At 42.6% G+C, this 22,078-nt stretch overlaps 1 protein-coding gene across 1 annotated transcript in view; it reads left to right on the top strand.

Annotated features, from left to right (window-relative positions):
- unc119a1 (unc-119 lipid binding chaperone a1) overlaps positions 1-22,078 on the top strand; it is a 30,291-nt gene that overhangs the window by 4,083 nt on the left and 4,130 nt on the right. Inside the window, exons 2-3 of the mRNA XM_008425595.3 lie at positions 21,351-21,464; positions 21,578-21,668. Of these exons, the coding sequence (XP_008423817.1) occupies positions 21,351-21,464; positions 21,578-21,668 (205 nt within the window). The remainder of the gene's footprint in view (positions 1-21,350; positions 21,465-21,577; positions 21,669-22,078) is intronic.

Here is a 22,078-nt window from a genome sequence, read left to right as displayed (position 1 = left end):
TTAAATACTGAGGGAGACAAGGAAATATGAAGAGCTAATCAGAGGCGAGTAGCTGTAGAGGGTCAGCACAGGAAATGAGAGATGACAAACAACTGGGAAGGGAAGCATACTGGCAAACTGAGGGAGGGAGAAAGCCCTGAAACTTAAATAAACACTAACAGAGAAAAACATCTAAAGAACATAATTCTAAATACATAATAAATAATAATCAATGAGCAAAATCTAAATGAATGAACAGCAAGGAACTAACAAAAATATGAACATAAATGAAAACCAAACTGTGAGGAAACACACAATGAGGCACAGAAATAAACTAAGAACCAAATCTAAGGGACATCATAACAGTGCAGAAATAAAGGAAAAACAGATGGATTATTAATATTAGGATGACAGAGGGTCAGTCATTTTAAGAGTGCTGGTGGGTTGGGAAAACTCGAAAAGGATAGCATAGCTTCAGATAGATCAGTTCACAATATGTGACTTTGCTATAGTCACACATGTGGATATATTTCATGTTCTAATTGCTTAGATAAACAAAACTAAATCAGGGGAGTTATGAGGAAAACCTCTGCAAACCTGGTTTGATGGTTTCGGTGCCCGACTCCAGAAAAGTATCACAGCCAAATAAAACCCCAGATCAGGTGTAGCTTCTAACATGAGGTTAACAGTTTTAATAGCAAATAACCCAATTTGGAGAGTAGTAGAAGAAGAAAGTGAAGAAAAGTGTCTACAGCAGCTTAGGCCTGTAGCAGTATAACTACATAGATAACCTAATCTGACCCCTTAGAATGAGACATCAGAGGCACAGCCACGTTGTCAAAGTTTTTTTGTTTGTTTTTTTTTTTTTCAAATTAAAGACTTAAAAGTTTACCACTAGAGTTACAGATACAATTATGTAAGATTTTTTTAGTTTTTCTTTTACTTAACAGCTGATGATTTATCAAAGTATTGAAGAATATCTGTGAATGGCGATGTTCAGCTCTTGAGCCAGAGTGACCCAGACCTATAAGATTTAGGTCTGGACATTTCCAACAAATGAAGGAATTGTCCTGTATTTAACTCCAATCCTGCAGCTTTATAACCTAACTCTGCTTCAAACTTCTCCATAGCTTTATTTCTGACCTGGCTCGTGTGTTCCTTGGTTTTCATGATGCTGTTTGTTCATCGATGTTCTCCAGCAAACATCTGATACCTTCTCATACTGGCTGGATTTACACTGAGATTACTATTTATTACACACCAATGGACTGCATTTAGTAATCATATGGCTCTGAAGAAAGGTGGTTGAATACACACCACATTTTTAAGAGATTTAAAATAAGACCCATGTGTCATTAACCTTCTGCTTCACAATAATTCTCTAAACTTTGTGTCATTATGCAAGGAAATAACAGTTTTCTCTCTCTTTTGTAATGTTATTTGGAGAAAGATGAGAGGAAAAAATCTCATCTGCATTCAGGTGCACAGAATGCAACCCCACCATGAACCTCACTGTTTGCCAATTTGCCCACAGGTGCTTTTAGCTGAGAGACATGAAACAGCCTGTCAGTCACAGGTGCACCGTATATCATCATCATCATCATCATCATCATCGCACAAACAGCCACATCTCACCGGATGCTCTCTCAGCTTCAGGTCATTTTTAAAAGATATATCAGCACACATTTGCATTGTCCTTCCTCATGTTCCGACGTGACTTCAGCACAAGGTCTCGGCATCGATCGGAGGCCTCAGAGTCAGATGGAAAGAATAAGGCATGTGAAGTCAATCCCTGAAGCTAAAAGTCTGTTACTCCGGGCTAATCTGAGGGATTAAGGAGCTATATATGGCAGCTGGCCTGCTCTGTGAGACTGCCACTTTGGTTTCAGACAGACTGTTTCTGAGCACAGAATGGCTCGAGAAGTGCAGCTGAGTTTACTGAGAAAGACTGCACTGCTGATAGACATTATGTCTAATAAGAAGCCTCATTTTGGTCTTTGTAGTTATTGAACTACAAAACAGTATCAAAGAAATTTGGAAAAAATAGTCATGCAAATGTATCAGGACCTCCTGAACCTTTTACATTTAGTCATATTACAGAAACTTCATTGTGTTTATTTGCAATGGTGGAGAAAGTACGCAAAAATGTACTTAAGTAAAAGTACAAATACACAGACAAAAATATACTCAAGTAAAAGTAAAAGTACCACATTAGCATTTTACTTAAGTAAAAGTAAAAAAATGTACTAGCTTTTAAAAATACTTAAGTATTAAAAGTAAAAGTACTTGCTGATTAATACCTAATTGCTAATATCATTAAGCGTACCGATCGTATTTAATTTTAATACATCAGAAATGTTTCATTTTAATGAACAATGCCACAGATAAAGTATGTTTTTATTGTGTTTACTCTGTAACATAGTTTTGTAACTTAGATATGTGATTCTATGCATCATAATTTCAGGGATGGAAACATCTTGTCTCCTGTCTGAACAGCATGAACTTCACTTACTTTTGCCACTAGTGGCTTTTATTTTGAAAGAAATCCAACTGGCAGTGGACGACGTGGAACCAAGGAGCCACATAGCAGAGTTGTAGTCTAGACCACCAAACCCAAGACCAAATCAAGACCAGCATGCCTAGGTGGGCCCCATGTGGGGAAAAGGAGGGCAGACCATATGGGTCCCATATGGGTTTGTCCGTGGGTTCCACGATGGCCCCACATGGGTTTGCCCATGTAGGACCACAGCCCACATGGCCCCTACATGGTGGTGGGCCCACATGGGTTTGCCCATGTAGGGCCACAGCCTACATGGGCCCTACATGGTGGTGGGCCCACATGGGTTTGTCCATTTAGGCCCCATGTAGGACCCATGTAGGGCCTATGTAGGCTGTGGCCCTACATGGCCAAACCCATATGGGGCCACCGTGAAACCCACGGACAAACCCATATGGGACCCATATATCAGCCCTCCTTTCCCCCCACATGGGGCCCACCTAGGCATCCTGGCAGACCAGCAACCTGTGCTACATGACACAATAAAATTAAGTTTACCTGTCAAAATTGCTTCTCAAATTGATCTGAAAGATCCACATTCCCATAAAAACACTTAGTTATTAAATACTAAGAGCTGAAATAAATTTAACCAGTATCAATTCAAACTCTTCTTTATTCTGCTTTGTTTCCATCTCTGTGCCACAATCTGCAGAGGTCTCCTATTCAGGCTTTAGCGCGAACACCAACATGCCCCCCAAACCCCCCTGGGCCACAGCAAAATTTTCAAGTCTTGACCGGTCCGCGATGATAAAAAGGTTGAGGACCACTGATGTAGCGGTTCCATTGACACTTTGCCCTATGCCTGTTAGGAGATGGAACCCAAATAACAAATAAAAATGGGTAGGGCGGTAAAGTGGAGGGGCCAATGGTTCCCTGGCCGTCCTGTTACGCTGCGCAAATCACTGCCAGTTCAGACTTGTGTGAATAATGCATTTAGTGCCCACAGATTCTATTTTTTTCATAGCGCATGCTCACTGCATGCTATTATTAGCCCTAGCAACAGTTGCCATGTTGCTGACAATGATGTCATCAGCATGTCATCAGCATGACAATGATGCTGCTGACAATGATGTCTTTTTTTCCTAATGAGGACTTGTACGCAGATGAAAACTGCCTGAGTGAGGATTATACTCAGGCAGCCATGGACCCTGAACAATTTTTGAGGGACACAAACAGGATGGGTTTCAGACGTGGAACGAAGACGAAAGGAGAGTTATGGTGGAAATATTTGTGGGATTGATTTATAAGTCTAGTTACAGATTAGCTATGGCATTACAAAAGGAAGACACCGAACCTGTCGAGAAAGCTTGCTCCAAAATCTGGAAGAGTCAAGACATAGATTTGTCTTTACGAGAAATGGAAAGAAAGTCTGCCGAGACTCTTGCAACTTCTCTGGGGCAATGAAGATGCAGTGAGAGAACTGCTCTTCAAAATGATAAAAAGCAACAACCCAATAGTGATTTCCAAGGTTGTGGAGTGCTTTAGGAGAACCCTGGCACGACCACGAAAAATCAATCTCCGAGACACCGTTCTTCAAAAGGCATGGGGGCTCATCAAACAGGCTGCTTGTTGTGGAGACGACTCAACCGAAGAAGAGAGGCAAGAACCCACCAAGAGTGGACCAAACATTGTGTTTAGTCCACGCTTAGCTGGGCCTCTAAATTTGGCCAACTCAGAGGTCGGTACTGACTCGGAGGAGTCAGGGCCAGTCTCCAAAACAGGACCAGCCTCCCAGTCAGGACCCGCCTCCGATTCAGGACCCACCTCCGAGTCAGGACCCACTGCCGAGTCTGGATCCACCTCCGAGACAGGACCCACCTCCGAGCCTGGACCCGCCTCCAAGACAGGACCCACCTCCGAGATAGGATCAGCCTCGGAGAAAGGACCCACCTTCGAGTCAGGAACCGCCTCCGAGACAGGACCCACCTCCAAGACTAGACCCACCTCAGCGACAGGAACCGCCGCCAAGACTGGACCCGCCTCAGAGACAGGACCCGCCTCCGAGACTGGACCCACCTCAGAGACAGGACCCGACTCCGAGACTGGACCCGACTCAGAGCCAGGACTCGCCTCCGAGACAGGATCGCTCCGCGCAGATCCGCTCCGACAGGCCGCCAACTCATGACCCCTCAGACAGGACGCTATGAGTCGGACCTCTTCTGACAGGACCCCTCGGACGGACCGCCTCCGAGACAGGACTGCTCGAACAGTATCCGCTCGATCAGAACGCCTCTGAGACAGGACCCGCCTCCGAGACAGGATCCGCCTCCGAGACAGAATCCGCCTCAGAGGCAGGACCCTCCTCAGAGACAGTATCCGCCTCAGAGTCAGGACCCGCCTCCGAGACAGGACCCGCCTTTGAGACAGAATCTGCCTCCGAGTCAGGACCCGCCTCCGAGATAGGACCCACCTCCGAGATAGGACCCACCTCCGAGACAGGACCCGCCTCCAAGACAGAACCCGCCTCCGAGTCAGGATCCGCCTCCGAGACAGGACCCGCCTCGGAGACATGACCTGCCTCTGAGACAGGACCCTCCTCCTAGACAATACTCTCCTCCGAGTCAGGACCCGCCTCCGAGACAGGACCCGCCTCTAAGTGAGGACCCTCCTCCGAGTCAGGATTTGCCTCAGAGTCTGGACCTACCTCCGAGACTGGACCTGCCTCCGAGTCAGGACAGACCTCCAACACAGGACCTGCTTCCAAGTCAGGAAGACCTCTGAGACAGGACCTGCCTCAGAGTCAGGCCTGCCTCCGAGTCAGGGCCTGCCTCTGAGTCCTCATGCCTAATGGTGTTTTCAGGATTTTTTCTCGCCAACGGAGTGACACGTTGTCAGAAGTGTCAAATCCGGATGTGTTTCTTCAGCAGAACTTCACAATTTACGGGAGTGGATGATTATGGCCTTAAGAGTGCTTGCAAGTTTTCAATCTGAGAATACCGGAAACTTTTAGTCATCTGCTTTTACAGTCAGAACAAGGTGGGTAGAGCTTACTGAAGAGTCAGAATGGGGGGCCGAGGGAACGGTGGCGGACTGGGGGGCTAGAGTATACTTAGAAGGGGTTCAAAGAAGGAGAGAAGGTGGGGGGCTGACATATCGTTAGAGGGGTTGGGGGGTGGGGGGAGCAAAGAAGGAGGGAGTGAAGGAGAGACATTGAGGGGGGGCTAGTGTACCATTGGAAGTGTGTAGGGTCAAAGAGGGCAGGGCCGGTCTAGCGTACCGTTGAGTGCTGTGGGGGCCGGACGGACGGCGTATTGCAAGAAGGGGGAGGAGGTCTGGCTGTAGAAGGAGGGGGGCGAAGGAGAGACGTTAACATGCAGACTGGGGGGTTAGAGTATAATTAGAAGGGGTTCGAAGAAGAAGGAGAGAAGGTGGGGGGCTGACATATCGTTAGAGGAGTTGGGGGTTGGGGGAAGCAAAGAAGGAGGGAGTGAAGAAGAGACATTGAGGGGGGGCTAGTGTACCATTAGAAGTGTGAGGGGTCGAAGAGGGTGGGGCCGGTCTGGGTATGCTGGACGGACGGCGTATTGCAAGAAGGGGGAGGAGGTCTGGCTGTAGAAGGAGGGGGGCGAAGGACAGACATTAATCCCCCCGATCCCCTATAAATGCTATTTTATTTATATAATTAGGGCTATTGTAAACAAATATTTTAATAATCGAGTAATCTATCGATTACTCTTACAATTAATCGAGTAATCGTATAAAAAAATGTAACAAAATAAAGTATTGGCAAATCTGGCATAACAGCAGTGTTACTATTGGATAACAATATCAGTTCAATTTTTCTCTTTTGAGCTTCCCTATCAGTTACTTTTTTGTAGTTTAGAAAACTAACCTGTAATAATAACAGCTCGCTTTCGAAGTTAACCAGAAGAAAAGGTGTACAAAAATCAGACATTATTTTCAATTTAATCAAAAGAGGCAGGCTCACAAATACGCCTATTAAAAATGTCTATGATCCAGCTTTTAGTTTATGTCTTCATCTTCAGTCAGTTTAATAGATGAACTCTCACGTTGCCCCATACATGTCAAGCTTTGAGTTTGAGAATATGGGAAATGTCACCTGAAGTGGTGGTGGTGGGCCAAAATTTAACAGTGTGTATATGTTAAATTACGGGGGGAAAACTGTTAAATTACAGAAAAATTCTGCTGGAAATGCCGCAAAAAAACAAAAAAATGTATTGGCAGAAAATTACCAGGACATTTCCCTGTTTTTTACGGAAAAATTTGAAATAAAATACTGTTAAATTACGGGAAACTTCTGACGGAAATTCTGATATATATATATATATATATATATATATATATATATATATATATATATATATATATATATATATATCCTGGCAGAGAATTACCAGGACATTTTCTGTATTTTTTTTTTTTCAGAATTTCCATCAAAATATTTTCCATAATTTAACATTTATGTCATATTTACCAATATTTTGTTAACCCAAAACAGAAATTCTCTGTCTTTTTACTCTGTCTTTTGTGATGTATTCACAAACTTTTTAAAAAAAACCCTTGGACATTTTCAAATACTTTTGTCTTCCAAACCATTGAAGTCTGTATTCTATTCTATATATTAATTATAGTGTAAAATATATTAAAGTACTTTTATTTATTTGCCAATTACATATATATATATATATATATATATATATATATATATATATATATATATTAATCAAATAAAATAATAGCTACTGCAGTGTACGCAGAGCATTACAAGAACACGGTTCTCAACGTGGGCGGTACCACCCCCCCAGGGGGTGTTCAGAGAACGGCAGGGGGCGCTGGCGGACATTTTTACAAAAGGGGGGCACTGGGATGCCTTTGGGGGGCGTTTTGTCGAAGGTAAACTTCACACCTTAAATCTACAACAATGCCAGTTTAGACTTTGAGCAACTTGGTAAAACTGTATTGTGTAACATTAAACCATGCTTGGCTGCAACTGTATCGATGACAGCTCTTCTTCTTCTATTCAGTGTTTGTTAGCTTCTGTTAGCTTCTTGGCACAGCTCCGTTCTCCTGCTACTGGTAGCTAAAATCACGATGCCCTCACTGTATCCCTCTGAAAAATGAACCCATTCCAATAAAGAAATAAAGAAATCCCTCCATGGGTGATACCACGATAGAGAGCGTTCATTTTATAGCGTTAACACCGGTGCTGTAAGTGGTCCGGTATGAAACGGGGGTGATAGAACAACACAGCACTTTTAAATTTCAATAATCAGAATGCAGAAATTGTTTCCGTTGTTTTAAAAGGTTTATGTCAGTCTGCCTTTTCCCCATCGATACGCTTCCCGACCGCCCTGCACCTTAGGGGCTTAAAAAAAAAAGACGAGCACATTGCGCAAAACTCTGAAACAGGAGAAGCGGGACATAAAACGGAGCGACGAACTAGATGTGAATTATGGCATAAAAACAGAGAATCCGACGCTGAACAGTGAAAAAATCAACACATCATGTGAAACACATGACAATTAGGCGGCGCAGCAGGTGATGAGTGAAGATTATTCGTCTTTTAATGGATAAATGATCAAATAAATCTAGCAAGAGGAAACTAAAGTGGACATAGCAATAAACCAAGAGAGGATAATACTAATCAAATGAAACTAAATGGAAATGAATGAAGAACAAAATGCAAGAATAAACTAAGAAACTAAAGTAAATACAGAGGAATAAACTGGTATGGCAAGACCTTTCGAGCAATAATTAATACAGAGACTGTATGGCAAGAATAAACAGACACTATTTCCAGATAAAAGGTAAAATAATATTGTTGAAATGTCATGGGTTTGACCATATCTAGTACTGAGAATAAATATATCTTACAGACCATAACAGTAAAGAACTGATCACTTATTTATGTTTTTAATTAGATTTGATATATTTATTTCTTCAATATTATTTTTCATGTCAGTGTTAATGTCATGAGGCTGATGACTCCATGACACTTTCAATTTGACTCATTAGGATTTGATTAAGAACCAGATTTGTTCTTTGTAATTTCTGTCCAGTAAAACTATTAATCTATAAATCAATAGACAGGTCTATATAAAGATATAATCCATGTTTCTGTCTCATATTTGTATGGCATTAAAAGGACCTGGAACTTTTGTTTTTCCACTGAAAGCTCTGGTTTGCACAATAAATGCCATGTGGGTGAAGTTTTATGGATGATACTCTGATGTCCCATTCTCCTGAAGGCAGCACAGAGCTGCACCACCAGAAACTGACAGAAACACTGAAGAGAAGAAGAGCTATGATGTAGTTACAGTTCTATCCATGTTCCAATGTTGCACAGCTCTGTCGTTTTGCAAATAGTTCAAAGCTTAAACTGGCATGTTGTACATCTTTTATCTGGTTATTTTGTGCAAGATTTAACAACTAGAAAATGGCACAAAATAAGAATATTTTTTCCATTGATTGGCTGCTGTTAGGCCTACCAATTTTAACTGTGAAAATAATTTCTATTCCTATTACTTTTTTGTTCTCTGGGAAATTATTTTTGATGATAAATACAGAAACAAGCATAAAAATCAAAACATCTACAATAGTGATAGTAATAGTAATAAAATAATAGTCAGTGCAAAGTAGCCTGCAAATTCTTTGGTGGGGGGCGGTGAGGGACCTGGATAAAGGCTGGGGGGGCGCTGGCCCAAAAAAGGTTGAGAAACACTGGTCTAGAAGAATCGGATCGTTCCTGAATGTCATTTGCATATTGCAGACTTTGGTCACAGCGTTGTCCCATATATGCGACACCTCAGTCAACACTTCCACACAATAATTCAGCGCATGAGTGACAACTTTTTCTCATTGCAGATGCAACATGTGTCTGAACAGCTAGCTTTGCTAGCATCACGTCCACAGATCTTACCTTTCTTTAAGCTTTCCTTCCAAGTGACGCTAAAAGTTGGACGAAGTCCCCACCGTTTGTGAAAGCGAAGCGCTCCTGATTTTACATGTCGCCATATCTTATGATTTATGCAGCGCTATTATATTACTGACGATTAGACAGACATCTTCTCCCGCTCAGAGGAAACCACTGCGCATGTCTGGAGCTCCGTGTGCGAGTAAAGGTGGAGGCGATGGGTGACAACAGACACGTAAGTCACGTTATTGCTTGGATTTTATGGCGCCACCTTAAATCCCTCAACTTCACATTTTAACGAAAAAAAAAAACACAACGCGACTTGGACGTAACAAGTAACCGACAGTTTTGTAGAAATGTAGTGAAGTAGAAAGTACAGATACTTACTGTAAAATGTAGTGGAGTAAAAGTTGAAAGTATCCATTATTAAATCTACTTAAGTAAAGTACAGATACACGAAAAATGTACTTAAGTACAGTTCCCACCACTGTTAATTTGTGATTTGAAGTGGCAGACAAACACAAAGTGGAGCATAAATGTGAAGTAGAATGAAAAATTATGTATGTTTATCAATCCCTTTTATAAAAGAAAATCTGAAAAGTGCACTGGGCATTTGAATTCATCCACTTTTATTCTAACGCACTGCAAAAACACAAAATGTAACCAAGTATTTTTGATCTAGTTTCTGGTGCAATTATCTTAGTAAATTTGAAATAAGACAAAACTAACTTAGTTAACTTTTCAGCAAGATAGGACATTGTCTTAAAATAATAATTCCTTAAGACTGATGAAAAATACTAGTTACATGTGAAATGATCTGTCAGTGGAACAAGACATTTTTCCCATAAAACTGATAAGTTAGTTATAAGTTAGTTTTATCTTATTTTAAGTGTACGAAGATACTTGAACTAGAAACTAGACCAAAGATACTTATTAAGATTTTGTGTTTTTATCTATTCATTATTAAAAGTGTTCTGAAACAATATGGCAGCTTTTGAAATAGGAAGAGCGTGTCATAAAATGTCAGGTCCACCAAACTGACACAGGCATCAAGAAGAGCATCGATCGGATAAAAGCAGTCAGGATGACTCTGGAGGAGCTGCAAAGATCCACTGTTCAGTTTGAACAAACTTTTTGGAAGAGTAGCAAGAATAAAATTGCTTTTAAAAGAGAGCGAGAAGTCAACAAAAGTCTGATGAGTCCAAAATGAAACTTTCTGGTCTGCATTGAAAAGGCTGTTTGCAAACTAAGATCCTGAACACAACCTCTCCAGGATGAAATGCAGATACTCCTTCCAGGCGCTATCTGGAAATCTCATGACAGAACTTTGATGTAGCTGCGGCAGTGCTGGAAACAAATTTCCCTGTTCTTCTTTTCCCCTTGGGTCTCAGCGTTGCAAAATAAAAACACTGAATTTGATTTGCATGCAGCGACTGTGTCATCTCAGACAATCTGCTATGATTTAGTGCTGCACCTACTTGTTGACCTGGGAGGTGAATGATGGGAAAGAGAGACAGAAAATGCTGCAGTTAAGGTTGTCGTTGTCTGCTGTAGAGAAATTCACAACAGAGATAATTTTGCCAGACATTTTTGTCATTCTTCAGGTGTTGCAGAAAATGTTTCCCTACAGTATACTAGTCTGTTGGGAGGACAGTGACTTAAGAAAAAGTATTTAAACCCCTGTTGCGACCAAAAGCGAGCTTCATCCTGGTACATGCTCTTTCCAGCCGGGTCTGACGTTAGGTTTCTTGTGGCTATCATAAAATATATATATGTTCCTGGTTTCTCTAGTGGACTTTCTTGGTAGATCTCTAATGTAAGGTCAACAGTTTTTCAGTCGTTCTTAAAGTCACTCATGTGGGTTTTGGTTATTTTCCTATCTTTTTCTGAAGAGAAACACAAAGACATTGGCTGCTGACTTGAATAAGATGATTTTTAGTTTGATCAGTCCTGACTGGTGACTGGCTGGAGGGAAGCCGAAAAATCGGATGGTTTCCTGGATCAGTTAATGCACCATTAATAAATGGCGGCAGTGAATGAGTAAAGAATAGTGTTAATTTTGACAGCACTCTTCTGTTCAGTCTTAGTTATAACCTTTTGACAAATAACTACAAATGTTAGCTTCATTTGTAGTTACGGTGACAAAAGTCAACAAACTTAGTCGACTAAACCATGAAGCAATTCTTTTTGGTGTCACCCGTCATTCCTATTCTTTACCCCTATGTGCAATATTGAGCCTTTTAATAAAAAATAAAGTTATATTTCACAATACAGTAGGGTGGCAATAACAGGTTCTTTCATGAACATAAAAACAGCAAACTGATAATAGATGAGTAACTAGTCAGACTATAAATCCTGCAGCTGGCTGCTCAACGACTACAGCTCTACCTCAGAGTGAGTCACTGATTGATTCAAATGGCTTAAATTGTCTTAATTGTAAGGAAGGGGAAAATGCAACAGTTTTATTTCATGCAGCTAATGGAGAGTGTGCAGCAATGGGTTGGGGAGGTGCCAACACTATCGCTGGCATCATGTTGAGTTTAAAATGCAAAAATATGACGGACGATTTTTGAAATGTTGAGAATCAGAAAACATCAGAGTCAACATCATTACAGCTTTACGCTACTTTTACGAGTTGATAAAACTTATTATTTTTATTTTTTATGGTTTCCGTTTTAACCAGCATACTATAATCCTGTTTTTTGTTCACCCGTGGTGTAAAAAACAGACATGCTGCAGGCTGGATGTTGCCAGTCTGAAGAGGAATCCACCTATGTCACAATGTGAGTTGTTGTTATTCACAGGTGACTCACGTTGTTATTTTTATCTCTGTTTCTGCAAAATCCTGAGCAGTTTGAATCAGTCACTGTTCTGTTATTAATCCAATAATCATCTGTTTTCATCCCATACTGATGTTACCCTTACATGAATGATTTTCAGAGGAAATAAGACATTTAATACCGGATAAAATCCACAAGATTCTGTTGAGTGTATGTAGGCCAACCTCTGATTTCTCTGTGGAAGAATTTTATGAAATACAGCCTATAATGTAAGGGTACTCAGAGGGGACCCGGAAATTCAACCACACACAGGAGTATAAAAAGGAAAACAAAGTTTATTCTTTCAGATACTGGTTTCAGCTAAGGGAGAGGTCATCAAACACAGCACTGAGGAGAGAGGGGAGAAGACTGGTGAAGCACGGACAAAGGAGGGGTAGCTTAGAAATGTTCAGCTTAACTGACCTGTAGAGCAGTGGACGGGCGGAGCAGAGGAACAGAGGGTCTGATGACAGGGAGATGCAGGAAACCAGAGGAACAGGCTTCTGTGGAGGCAAGGAAGATCTCCACGGGGAGATCCGAGATGCAGCACCCAGAACTTGTCGAAAAACAGGCAGAGGTCATACACAGGAGGACAGAGAGCAGACTTAGCTTAGAGGGCAGGCAGTAATCGGTGGTCGTGAGGCAGAGCTTGGGTCAGGGTCCAAAAATCCAGAATAGAAGGGATCCGAGAAGGGCTTGGCAGGAGGGGTAAATCCGTGGTCAGAAGGAGGGGTCGAAGAAACACAGAAGGCTTGTCATGAAACGATAGATCTATACTGGCTCGTGGATGTCGATAATCTGGCAGGGAAGCAGAGGCTGAGGGTGTTTAAGTAGGGCAAGGCCCAGGTGGAACAGGTAAGCAATCAGGTGGCAGGTGAACTGAATGAGTGCTTAACACAGCATGACAGGACATGAATCATAACAGTACCCCTCCTCAAGGTCCGGCTCCAGAAGGACCACCAGGCTGGTCAGGGTTGGACCGATGAAACTCCTGATAAGGACTTGTCCAAAACATGCCGGCCGCACCCAGGACGCTCCTCAGGCCCGTATCCCTCCCGTCCACCAAGTAATGGATGGACCGGCCCAACGTCTGGACGAAGGAGACGACGTACAGTGTGGCGGGGCCCCATCAATCATCCGGGCGGAGGAGGGGGTCGGAGGAGGGCACCAACTGTGAAGTGAAGACAGTTTGACACGGACACATGAAAGGTGGGACAAACCCTGAGAGTCCTGGGAGGCGAGCCGAACAGCCACTGGGTGATCACTTGGAATGGAAGGTCCTATGAAACGAGGGTAGCTTGCGGTTTTCAATCCGCAGGGGGTCCTTGGTGGATAGCCAGACTCTTGTCCTGTGAGGTAGTGGGTGCTGGGGTTCTGCGACGATTGGCAAATCTGCAACATAAAGCGGAGGTTTTCAGGAGAGCCCTGCGGGCCTGACGCCATACCTGCTGTCACTTCAAGGCTGAGGCATGGGCAGATGGGACACTAGTGGGCTTTTCTTGAAGAGACAACACAGGAGGTTGGTAACCGTAAACCGTGTAAAGGGGGACAGCCCTGTAGAAGTAGAAGGGAGAGAGTTGAGTGCATACTCCACCCATGGTAGGTTCTGTGACCAAGAGGAGGGATCATGTTCACATAGCATCCGAAGCTTGGTCTCCACTTCTTGGTTGATCCTCTCCGTTTGTCCGTCAGTCTGAGGGTGGAACCCTGATGAGAGACTCACTGTGATACCCAGGAGACCACAGAATTCCTTCCAGAATCTAGAGACAAACTGGGGTCCCCTGTCAGAAACAATGTCAGAGGGCAGCCCATGCAGGCGAAACACCTCACGGGCCAGAATCCCTCCCAGCTCCTTGGAGGAAGGCAGTTTGCGAAGAGGAATCAGGTGGGACATCTTGGAGAAGCGATCAACGACTGTGAGAAGGACAGAGTGGTTATTGGAAGAGGGTAGACCAGTCACAAAATCCATGGATATGTGGGACCATGGGCGGTGTGGAACAGGGAGGGGTCGCAGAAGCCCAGAGGGTGGCCGACGGGATGGTTTAGCCTGACAGCAAACTCTGCAAGCCTTGATGAACTCAGTAACATCTTGTAGCATACTTTCCCACCAGAAACAACTCCTGATCACAGATAGGGTCTTAGTGACTCCTGGATGACAGAAAAGTCTAGACTCATGACAAAATGACAGTACCTCAGGTATTAGCTGCTCTGGAACAAAGAGTCGATCTTTAGGACAGTTCTCAGGGATGGGGCTTAGATGATGGGCTTCTCTTATTTTCTGCTCCAGCTCTAGCTTGGAAACTGCTAGATGCACTGACGTGGGGAGCACATAGTCCACCTGCTTTACCTCTTGACCCTCCTCCATAGTCTCATGAAGCCTGGAGAGTGCGTCTGGTTTAGCGTTCTTACTCCCCGGTCTGTAAGACAGTGAAAAATTAAAGCGACAGAAGTACAAGGCCCACCTGGCTTGCCTGGGGTTGAGTCTCCTTGCTGACTTGAGGTACTGCAGATTTTTGTGATCAGTCCAAACCATGAAAGGTTCCTTAGCTCCCTCAAGCCAGTGCCTCCACTCCTCAAGTGCCAGTTTAACTGCCAGTAGTTCACGGTCACCAACATCATAGTTGGTCTCTGCAGAAGACAGTTTTCTGGAAAAGAAGGCACATGGGTGAGTCTTGCCATCAGTGCACCTCTGACTGAGTATGGCTCCCACCCCGGAGGCAGAAGCATCCACTTCAACAATGAATTGGCGGGACGGGTCCGGTGTGCGGAGGACAGGAGCTGAGGTGAAAGCCCTCTTAAGGTGCTCGAATGACTCAGCAGCAGCCTTATCCCAAACAAACTTGCACTTGGATGAGGTAAGTGTGAAGTGGAGAGGCTACAGAGCTGAAATTGCGGATGAACCGGCGATAAAAGTTTGCAAACCCCAGAAATCTTTGAAGTTGCTTGCGGTCTTGTGGGTGGGGCCAATTCTTGATGGCATCCGTCTTGCTGGGGTCCATGGAAATCCTGTTAGGAGAGATGACGAAACCCAAGAATGAAGTTGACTGTTTGTGGAACTCACACTTTTCTGCCTTGACAAACAGGTTATTCTGCAGCAAGCGGAGAATGACAGAACGGACATGAGCTTGATGGGCTGTGAGATCCTTAGAAAAAATCAAAATGTCATCCAGATAGACATATACAAAACGACCAACCATGTCCCTGAGGACATCATTGACAAGTGCCTGGAACACAGCAGGAGCATTGGACAGGCCAAAGGGCATTACTAGGTATTCATAATGACCGGTTGGGGTGTTAAAGGCTGTCTTCCACTCATCCCCCTCTTTTATCCGGACCAGATGGTAGGCATTTCTAAGATCTAACTTAGTAAAAACAGTGGATCCCTGGATCAGATCAAAGGCAGTGTTCATTAGAGGAAGTGGGTAACGGTTTTTGACTGTGATGTCATTCAATCCTCTGTAGTCAATACAGGGTCTTAAGGAACCATCCTTTTTGCCCACAAAGAAGAATCCTGCACCAGCTGGGGAGGAAGAAGGACGGATGATGCCTGCCTTGAGTGAGTCACTGACATAATCCCTCATGGCCTTATCCTCTGGGCCAGAGAGGGGGAAAAGACGACCTCTGGGAGGAAAGGTACCAGGGAGCAAATCAATAGCACAATCATAGGGCCGATGGGGTGGAAGGGCAGTGGCTCGATGCTTGTTAAAGACCTCCCTAAGGTCATGGTAAACAGCAGGTACTTTGGATAGGTCGGGGTAGGTCTCCTGTCCTGAGATAGGGACAGTACATGGGACCGAAGCCGCTAAGAGGCAGGTGGAATGGCAAGATGGTGACCAGCCCAACACCTCGCCCCTAACCCAGTCAATGTGGGGTTGTGTTTTCTCAACCAAGTGGCCCCCAAAATGACAGGGAGACCAGGGGAATTTATTATCAGGAAGGAAATGACTTCATGGTGATTCCCGGAAATACTAAACTTAATGGGGCCCGTTTCGTGGGTGACCTGGTGAAGTACATGGCCGTCAATAGCCAAAACTTCAAGATGCTTAGAGGTGGGTAGGAGTTGGATACCAAGAGATTCGGCAAGGCCACGGTCCATGAACTCAGTGTCTGCTCCTGAATCAATAAAGACAGATAGGTGTTTGGTAAGGCAGTCAGTTTGGAGAAAGGCCTGAACAGAGAAAGGAGAGGATTTAAATCTCTTTTGACTCAGCAGGAGCCTCTTACCTCCTACTGAGCCTGGCCTTTTGCTGGACACAGACGAAGTAGGTGACCCTCTCCACCACAATAGAAACAAAGGCCTCTCTTAAGTCTCCGCTCTCTCTCTTGTGGGGATAAGCGTGATCGACCTATCTGCATAGGCTCCTCTGCCGGAGAGGTGGGAGATGAGCTCAAAGGTGGGGATGAGACCGATTGCTGTGGCCTGGGAACACGTTCAACTTGGTAAGTACGACTGAAAGAACCCCTCTCCAACCTTCTCTCATGAAGCCTCATGTCGATCCTTGCAGCCAGAGTCTCCAGTTCCTCCAAATCCTTGGGAGCATCCCGTGTAGACAGTTCATCCTTTACCTCCTCACTGAGACCCTGGTAGAAAGCGTCACATAGTGCCTCATCGTTCCAGTCACTTCCTGAAGAAAGAGCATGAAAGTCAATTATGTACTCTGTGACTCGCCTCCTGCCTTGTTTGAGTTTGAGCAAACCACGTGCAGCCTCCCTCTCAGGCAGAACAGGATCGAAGACTCTGATTAGCTCCTTAGAAAAGTCCTTGAACTGATAACAAATGAGGGAGTCCTTCTGCCACTCAGCAGTACCCCATAACTTGGCCTTCCCCGAGAGGAGAGAAATAGCATAGGCTACTTTAGCACGTTCAGTTGGGAAAGATGATGGTTGCAGTTCAAAGACAATCTCACATTGAGTAATGAAAGGACGACATTGACTCTGCTCACCCTTGAAAACCTCCGGAGGCGACAGACGGGGCTCATAAATGGGCGAGACCTGGTAGCCAGACTTAGAAGCCTTGGGGCTAGGAGAAGTGCTCTTTGGGGGAGGAGAGGAGGACATCTTATCAAGCATAGACATCATTTCTTGCATGTTAGCTTCCAGGCGGTTAATAGCGCCTTCAACACTGGAACGCCACTCCTGTGTGGGTGACGGGTCCATAGTGGCCAGATTATACTGTAAGGGTACTCAGAGGGGACCCGGAAATTCAACCACACACAGGAGTATAAAAAGGAAAACAAAGTTTATTTTTCAGATACTGGTTTCAGCTAAGGGAGAGGTCATCAAACACAGCACTGAGGAGAGAGGGGAGAAGACTGGTGAAGCACGGACAAAGGAGGGGTAGCTTAGAAATGTTCAGCTTAACTGACCTGTAGAGCAGTGGACGGGGGAGCAGAGGAACAGAGGGTCTGATGACAGGGAGATGCAGGAAACCAGAGGAACAGGCTTCTGTGGAGGCAAGGAAGATCTCCACGGGGAGATCCGAGATGCAGCACCCAGAGACTTTGTCGAAAAACAGGCAGAGGTCATACACAGGAGGACAGAGAGCAGACTTAGCTTAGAGGGGCAGGCAGTAATCGGTGGTCGTGAGGCAGAGCTTGGGTCAGGGTCCAGAAATCCAGAATAGAAGGGATCCGTGAAGGGCTTGGCAGGAGGGGTAAATCCGTGGTCAGAAGGAGGGGTCGAAGAAACACAGAAGGCTTGGCAGGAAACGCTGGATCTCTACTGGCTCGTGGCTGTCGATAATCTGGCAGGGAAGCAGAGGCTGAGGGGTGTTTAAGTAGGGCAAGGCCCAGGTGGAACAGGTAAGCAATCAGGCGTGGCAGGTGAACTGAATGAGTGCTTAACACAGCATGGACAGGACATGAATCATAACATATAAACCGTGTTGTGTTCATATGTTCATCCTGTTAATTGTTTATGGTGCCTTCTTTGTAAAGACTTGGTAAATTATATTTTTCATCATCAGGCGGTATTCTTAAATCTGATCTCAGCCAGTTTATTTGGATCTGTTTAACCCTCTGTGCTCACATACATTGAAAAAAAAGTCCAAAGTCATAATTAATTTCAGTTCAAGGAAATTATAATTTATCATATTTGCTTAGTATGTCAAGAAAAGACTTAAAGACATTCATAAAACAATAACATAAACATCATTATCCTTTCCTTTATGTAAAAACAGGAATGAAAATAAAATGTATTATTAGTTAGTGCAAAAATGCGATAAAAATAGCACAATAAGCATTCTCCTAATATAGTGACAGAGATCTTTGGGATAGGTAAAATTTTAGGTATGCGTTTAATTAGAAAATAAACATTTGTAAGTGAGTAATTTTGTCCTTTGTATATTTGTTTGCAAACTAAATAAATGATCAATTTAGAGCTCTCTTAAAAAAAATAAATAGTGAATTCTTCAGTTTTTGTGAAAAAAGTACCACCTTTTTCTAATATTTTAAGAGCCATAAAGTTAATTTGTGTAAGCAAACAATAATAAAAACTTTAAATTTTTCAGTCTCATTTACTGTATAGAAAAATCTGTACATTATTTCTTTTAAAAAAAAGCAGAAAAACGTCAGGGAAAGGTGCAATAAAGTGGTTTGCTAACTTTAGTAAACTAAAACATATTCTCAAACTAATAATATTGCAAAATCAAAGATTTTGCTATATTATTAGTTTGATGCTCTTTTATTTATTTACTTTTTACCACAAACTGTTACTTCATCAGTAAAGTAGCAATCCAGTCACTTTACATTTCTTTATCTCTCTTTCTCTTTCTTCATTTTTCTGGTAAGAAAGAGCTGAGGGAGCAAGAAAAGCTCTCAAATTACTGGTCTACCTACGTTCTGACTCTTAACTACGATCATGAATTAATTGTTATTAGTAGCGATGAGATTTTGAAATCATTTTCAGTAGTAGTGAGGCTGAAGACATTGCTTTAATGTTGTTGGTTTATAGTCAGAATGATGAAAGTTTGTTTGTTGAAACTAACAGTACAGTTCTGTGTAAAAGACCAATTAGCCAATGGAATAGTGAGTGACAAGAAACAACTTCAGGAACCAATGTCAAGTTTTAATTATTTTTGGTAACAATTATGATAAAAATATGTTTTATTTCTGATACAATAATGTTGCATGACCTACAAAAGATGTCCTGTATTTTATTAGGTTTTTTCAATCATTTAATTCAATATTTAAATTTATTTTAGATCAAATTTCTAGGTAGTACAGGGATACTTTCAGAGGCTTAGAAGGCAAAAAAAAAAGACCTTCATTTTCATGTTTATACGGAGGCCCAACAGGGTCAAACTAGTGGAACTCAACAGGTCAGTGTTAGGCCAGACCCAATAACTTGATAGGCAACTTATTGGAAACTTCTTTCATGGTAAAGCTGCAGGAACAAGATCCATGAAATAATTAAGCACATGTTTAGTTAATTGTCATAAGTTTATGACTATTAAGCAAATTATTTATACATTTCAATAATCATTGATTTATTTTATAGTGCATTTAATTTATGATTATATGATGTATGTATTTATTTAATTTTGGTCGTTTTGGCCTTCCATAGGTTTAAAAGAAAATCTACTATTGAGTCTTGTGATGTATTTATGCAAAAAAAACAACAAAAAAATTCAACTAAAAGGGAACTCTAAAAAAAATATTAACAATGTTCAGCAAATCTTCAGAACTGAACAGTATTACTTCTTCTAAACAAACTCGGTTTCAAAGAAATGTGCATAATTTCAGCTTTAATCAACGAACTCCCTCAGACTCACGCTCAGCGCATCCTGTCAGCTCTCAGCTATTCTTCAGTGTTCAGTGCTCTGCCATGCTGGCCATTACATCAAACGGCGGGCTCTAAATAGTCATGTTTTGCGAGGAGGATATTTTCAGACAAGGTGTTAGCTGTTGTGTACTGTACTTTATGAAAAGGTTTATAAATATCTCTGAGCAGGTGGTTAAAGCCTGAGCTGTCCATCTGCTCCTTAACCCTCAGAAATACAAGAGGATGCTGGAGCACTACTCTGTCTGATTGTACAATGAAGATGTTTTAATATTTTTTACAGTGAACTTTAATAGAAACCTGCAAGACACAACCTACAAAAATTTCTGCAGCGTAGACTTCTCCAATTGGCTTTCCGTACTTTAAGAGAAATAGTGGGTCTGTGTGTGTGTGTGTGTGTGTGTGTGTGTGTTTGTGTGTGTGTGTGTGTGTGTGTGCGTGTGTGTGTGCATGTGTGCGTGTGTGTGTGTGTGTGTGTGTGTGTGTGTGTGTGTGTGTGTGTGTGTGTGTGTGTGTGTGTGTGTGTGTGTGTGTGTGTGTGTGTGTGTGTGTGTGTGTGTATGAGAGTACTTTAAAACCAGTCGGTCCATGTGATGATAAAACACAATAAGCCTCTTAGGTCTAATCCAGGCCCATTGGGTAGGGAGTGTCTCACACATGACCACGCACACACACACACACACACACACGCACACACACACCTACGCACACATGCATACTACCATGCAGTTAACGTAATCATTCGATGCAGTTGGAGAAAATCAGCAAAAGAGCCTGAAAGTGTGAAGATGGGTTGTTGAGAAGCAACCTTTCACCTAATTTAGGGTGGAACAAAATCTTTGTGTTTTATAAAGGATTCATCATTTGTACAAGTAGTCAACTATTTTGTCCTAAAACCATCCTAAAACCTTAATGTAGTTAATTTGGATTTTTGGATTTTTTTGTGATGAAACAAGTAGTTCAAAATGGAGGAAGTGAAATGATGCATGGATTTTGAAAACCTGGAATGCATGACTGAATCTAAATCATCAAAATACCCACTAAAACATGCAAAAATCAATTATTTTAAGGATGGCATGGAAGGATTTCTTTTGATTAATTAGTGAAAATTTTACAAATCATTTTTAATGTGCCTCGCAGGTTTGTAGGAGAACACTAGTGAGCAACATCATCATGAAGTGCTGCTCAAAACATCATTCAAAATGTGGCCCAACTTCAGACCAACTAACATGTCCATCCGCCTGTTCTGGTAGAAGGGCTTCAGAAACGTCTATGTTTGCTTTCCTTTCACATATTTTAAATTTGGTTGTTTTGGCTGTGTGTTTAATGTGTTTTTTTCCAGATTATCTTTGTGCTCCAGAGGAAAATGTCCACATGATTGACTTCACCCGGTTTAAAATCCGTGACATGGAAACAGGGACGGTCCTGTTTGAGATCACCAAACCTCCAACACCAGGTCAGAGCCAAGCCTCAGAGACTGAAACTGCCATCTTTAAAGTGAAGAAACTTTTTCTTTTTTTTTTTTTACAAGCTTACGAATATGTTTTTTGTTCACCTGTATGTGTGCAGGCGGTTTAAAGCAATGTGACCCCAACACCGGTCGATTTGTTCGATACCAGTTCACCCCAGCTTTCCTCCAACTACGACAAGTTGGAGCCACGTAAGTCAGAATGTGGAGGATGTGTATGATAAAGGCTTTATAGAAAACAAAAGAGTGCACTAAAGCAATAGAAAACATGCAGTGGTCCCTGTTGCTGCTGCTGCAGCAGCTGCTGCTGCAGAGGAGCAGAAGTAGGAGGCGTGACGGGTTCAGTTTGGGACAACAGACTGACGATGATCCGTGACAACAGCTCAACTGACGGTAGCAGACAGACGGCATTAAAGGTGTTCGTCGTCATTACTGAGGTTTTGAATTCAATGAAGCAGCTTTATCATACAGATACAAATTCATATTATACTGTGCATATAATAATAGTTTCTATTTTATTTTTATCAGAAAAAAAAAAACATTTGTGATGACCATTAGTTCCAGCCAAAGTTATAATACATGGTCTGTTATTATACTGTTGT

This window comes from Poecilia reticulata, chromosome 13 (assembly GCF_904066995.2).
Source record: "Poecilia reticulata chromosome 13, P_reticulata-male-v2, whole genome shotgun sequence".
Lineage (NCBI taxonomy): Eukaryota > Metazoa > Chordata > Actinopteri > Cyprinodontiformes > Poeciliidae > Poecilia > Poecilia reticulata.
The sequence above is the reverse complement of the archived record's forward strand: the minus strand, read 5'-3'. Positions and strand labels throughout refer to the sequence as shown.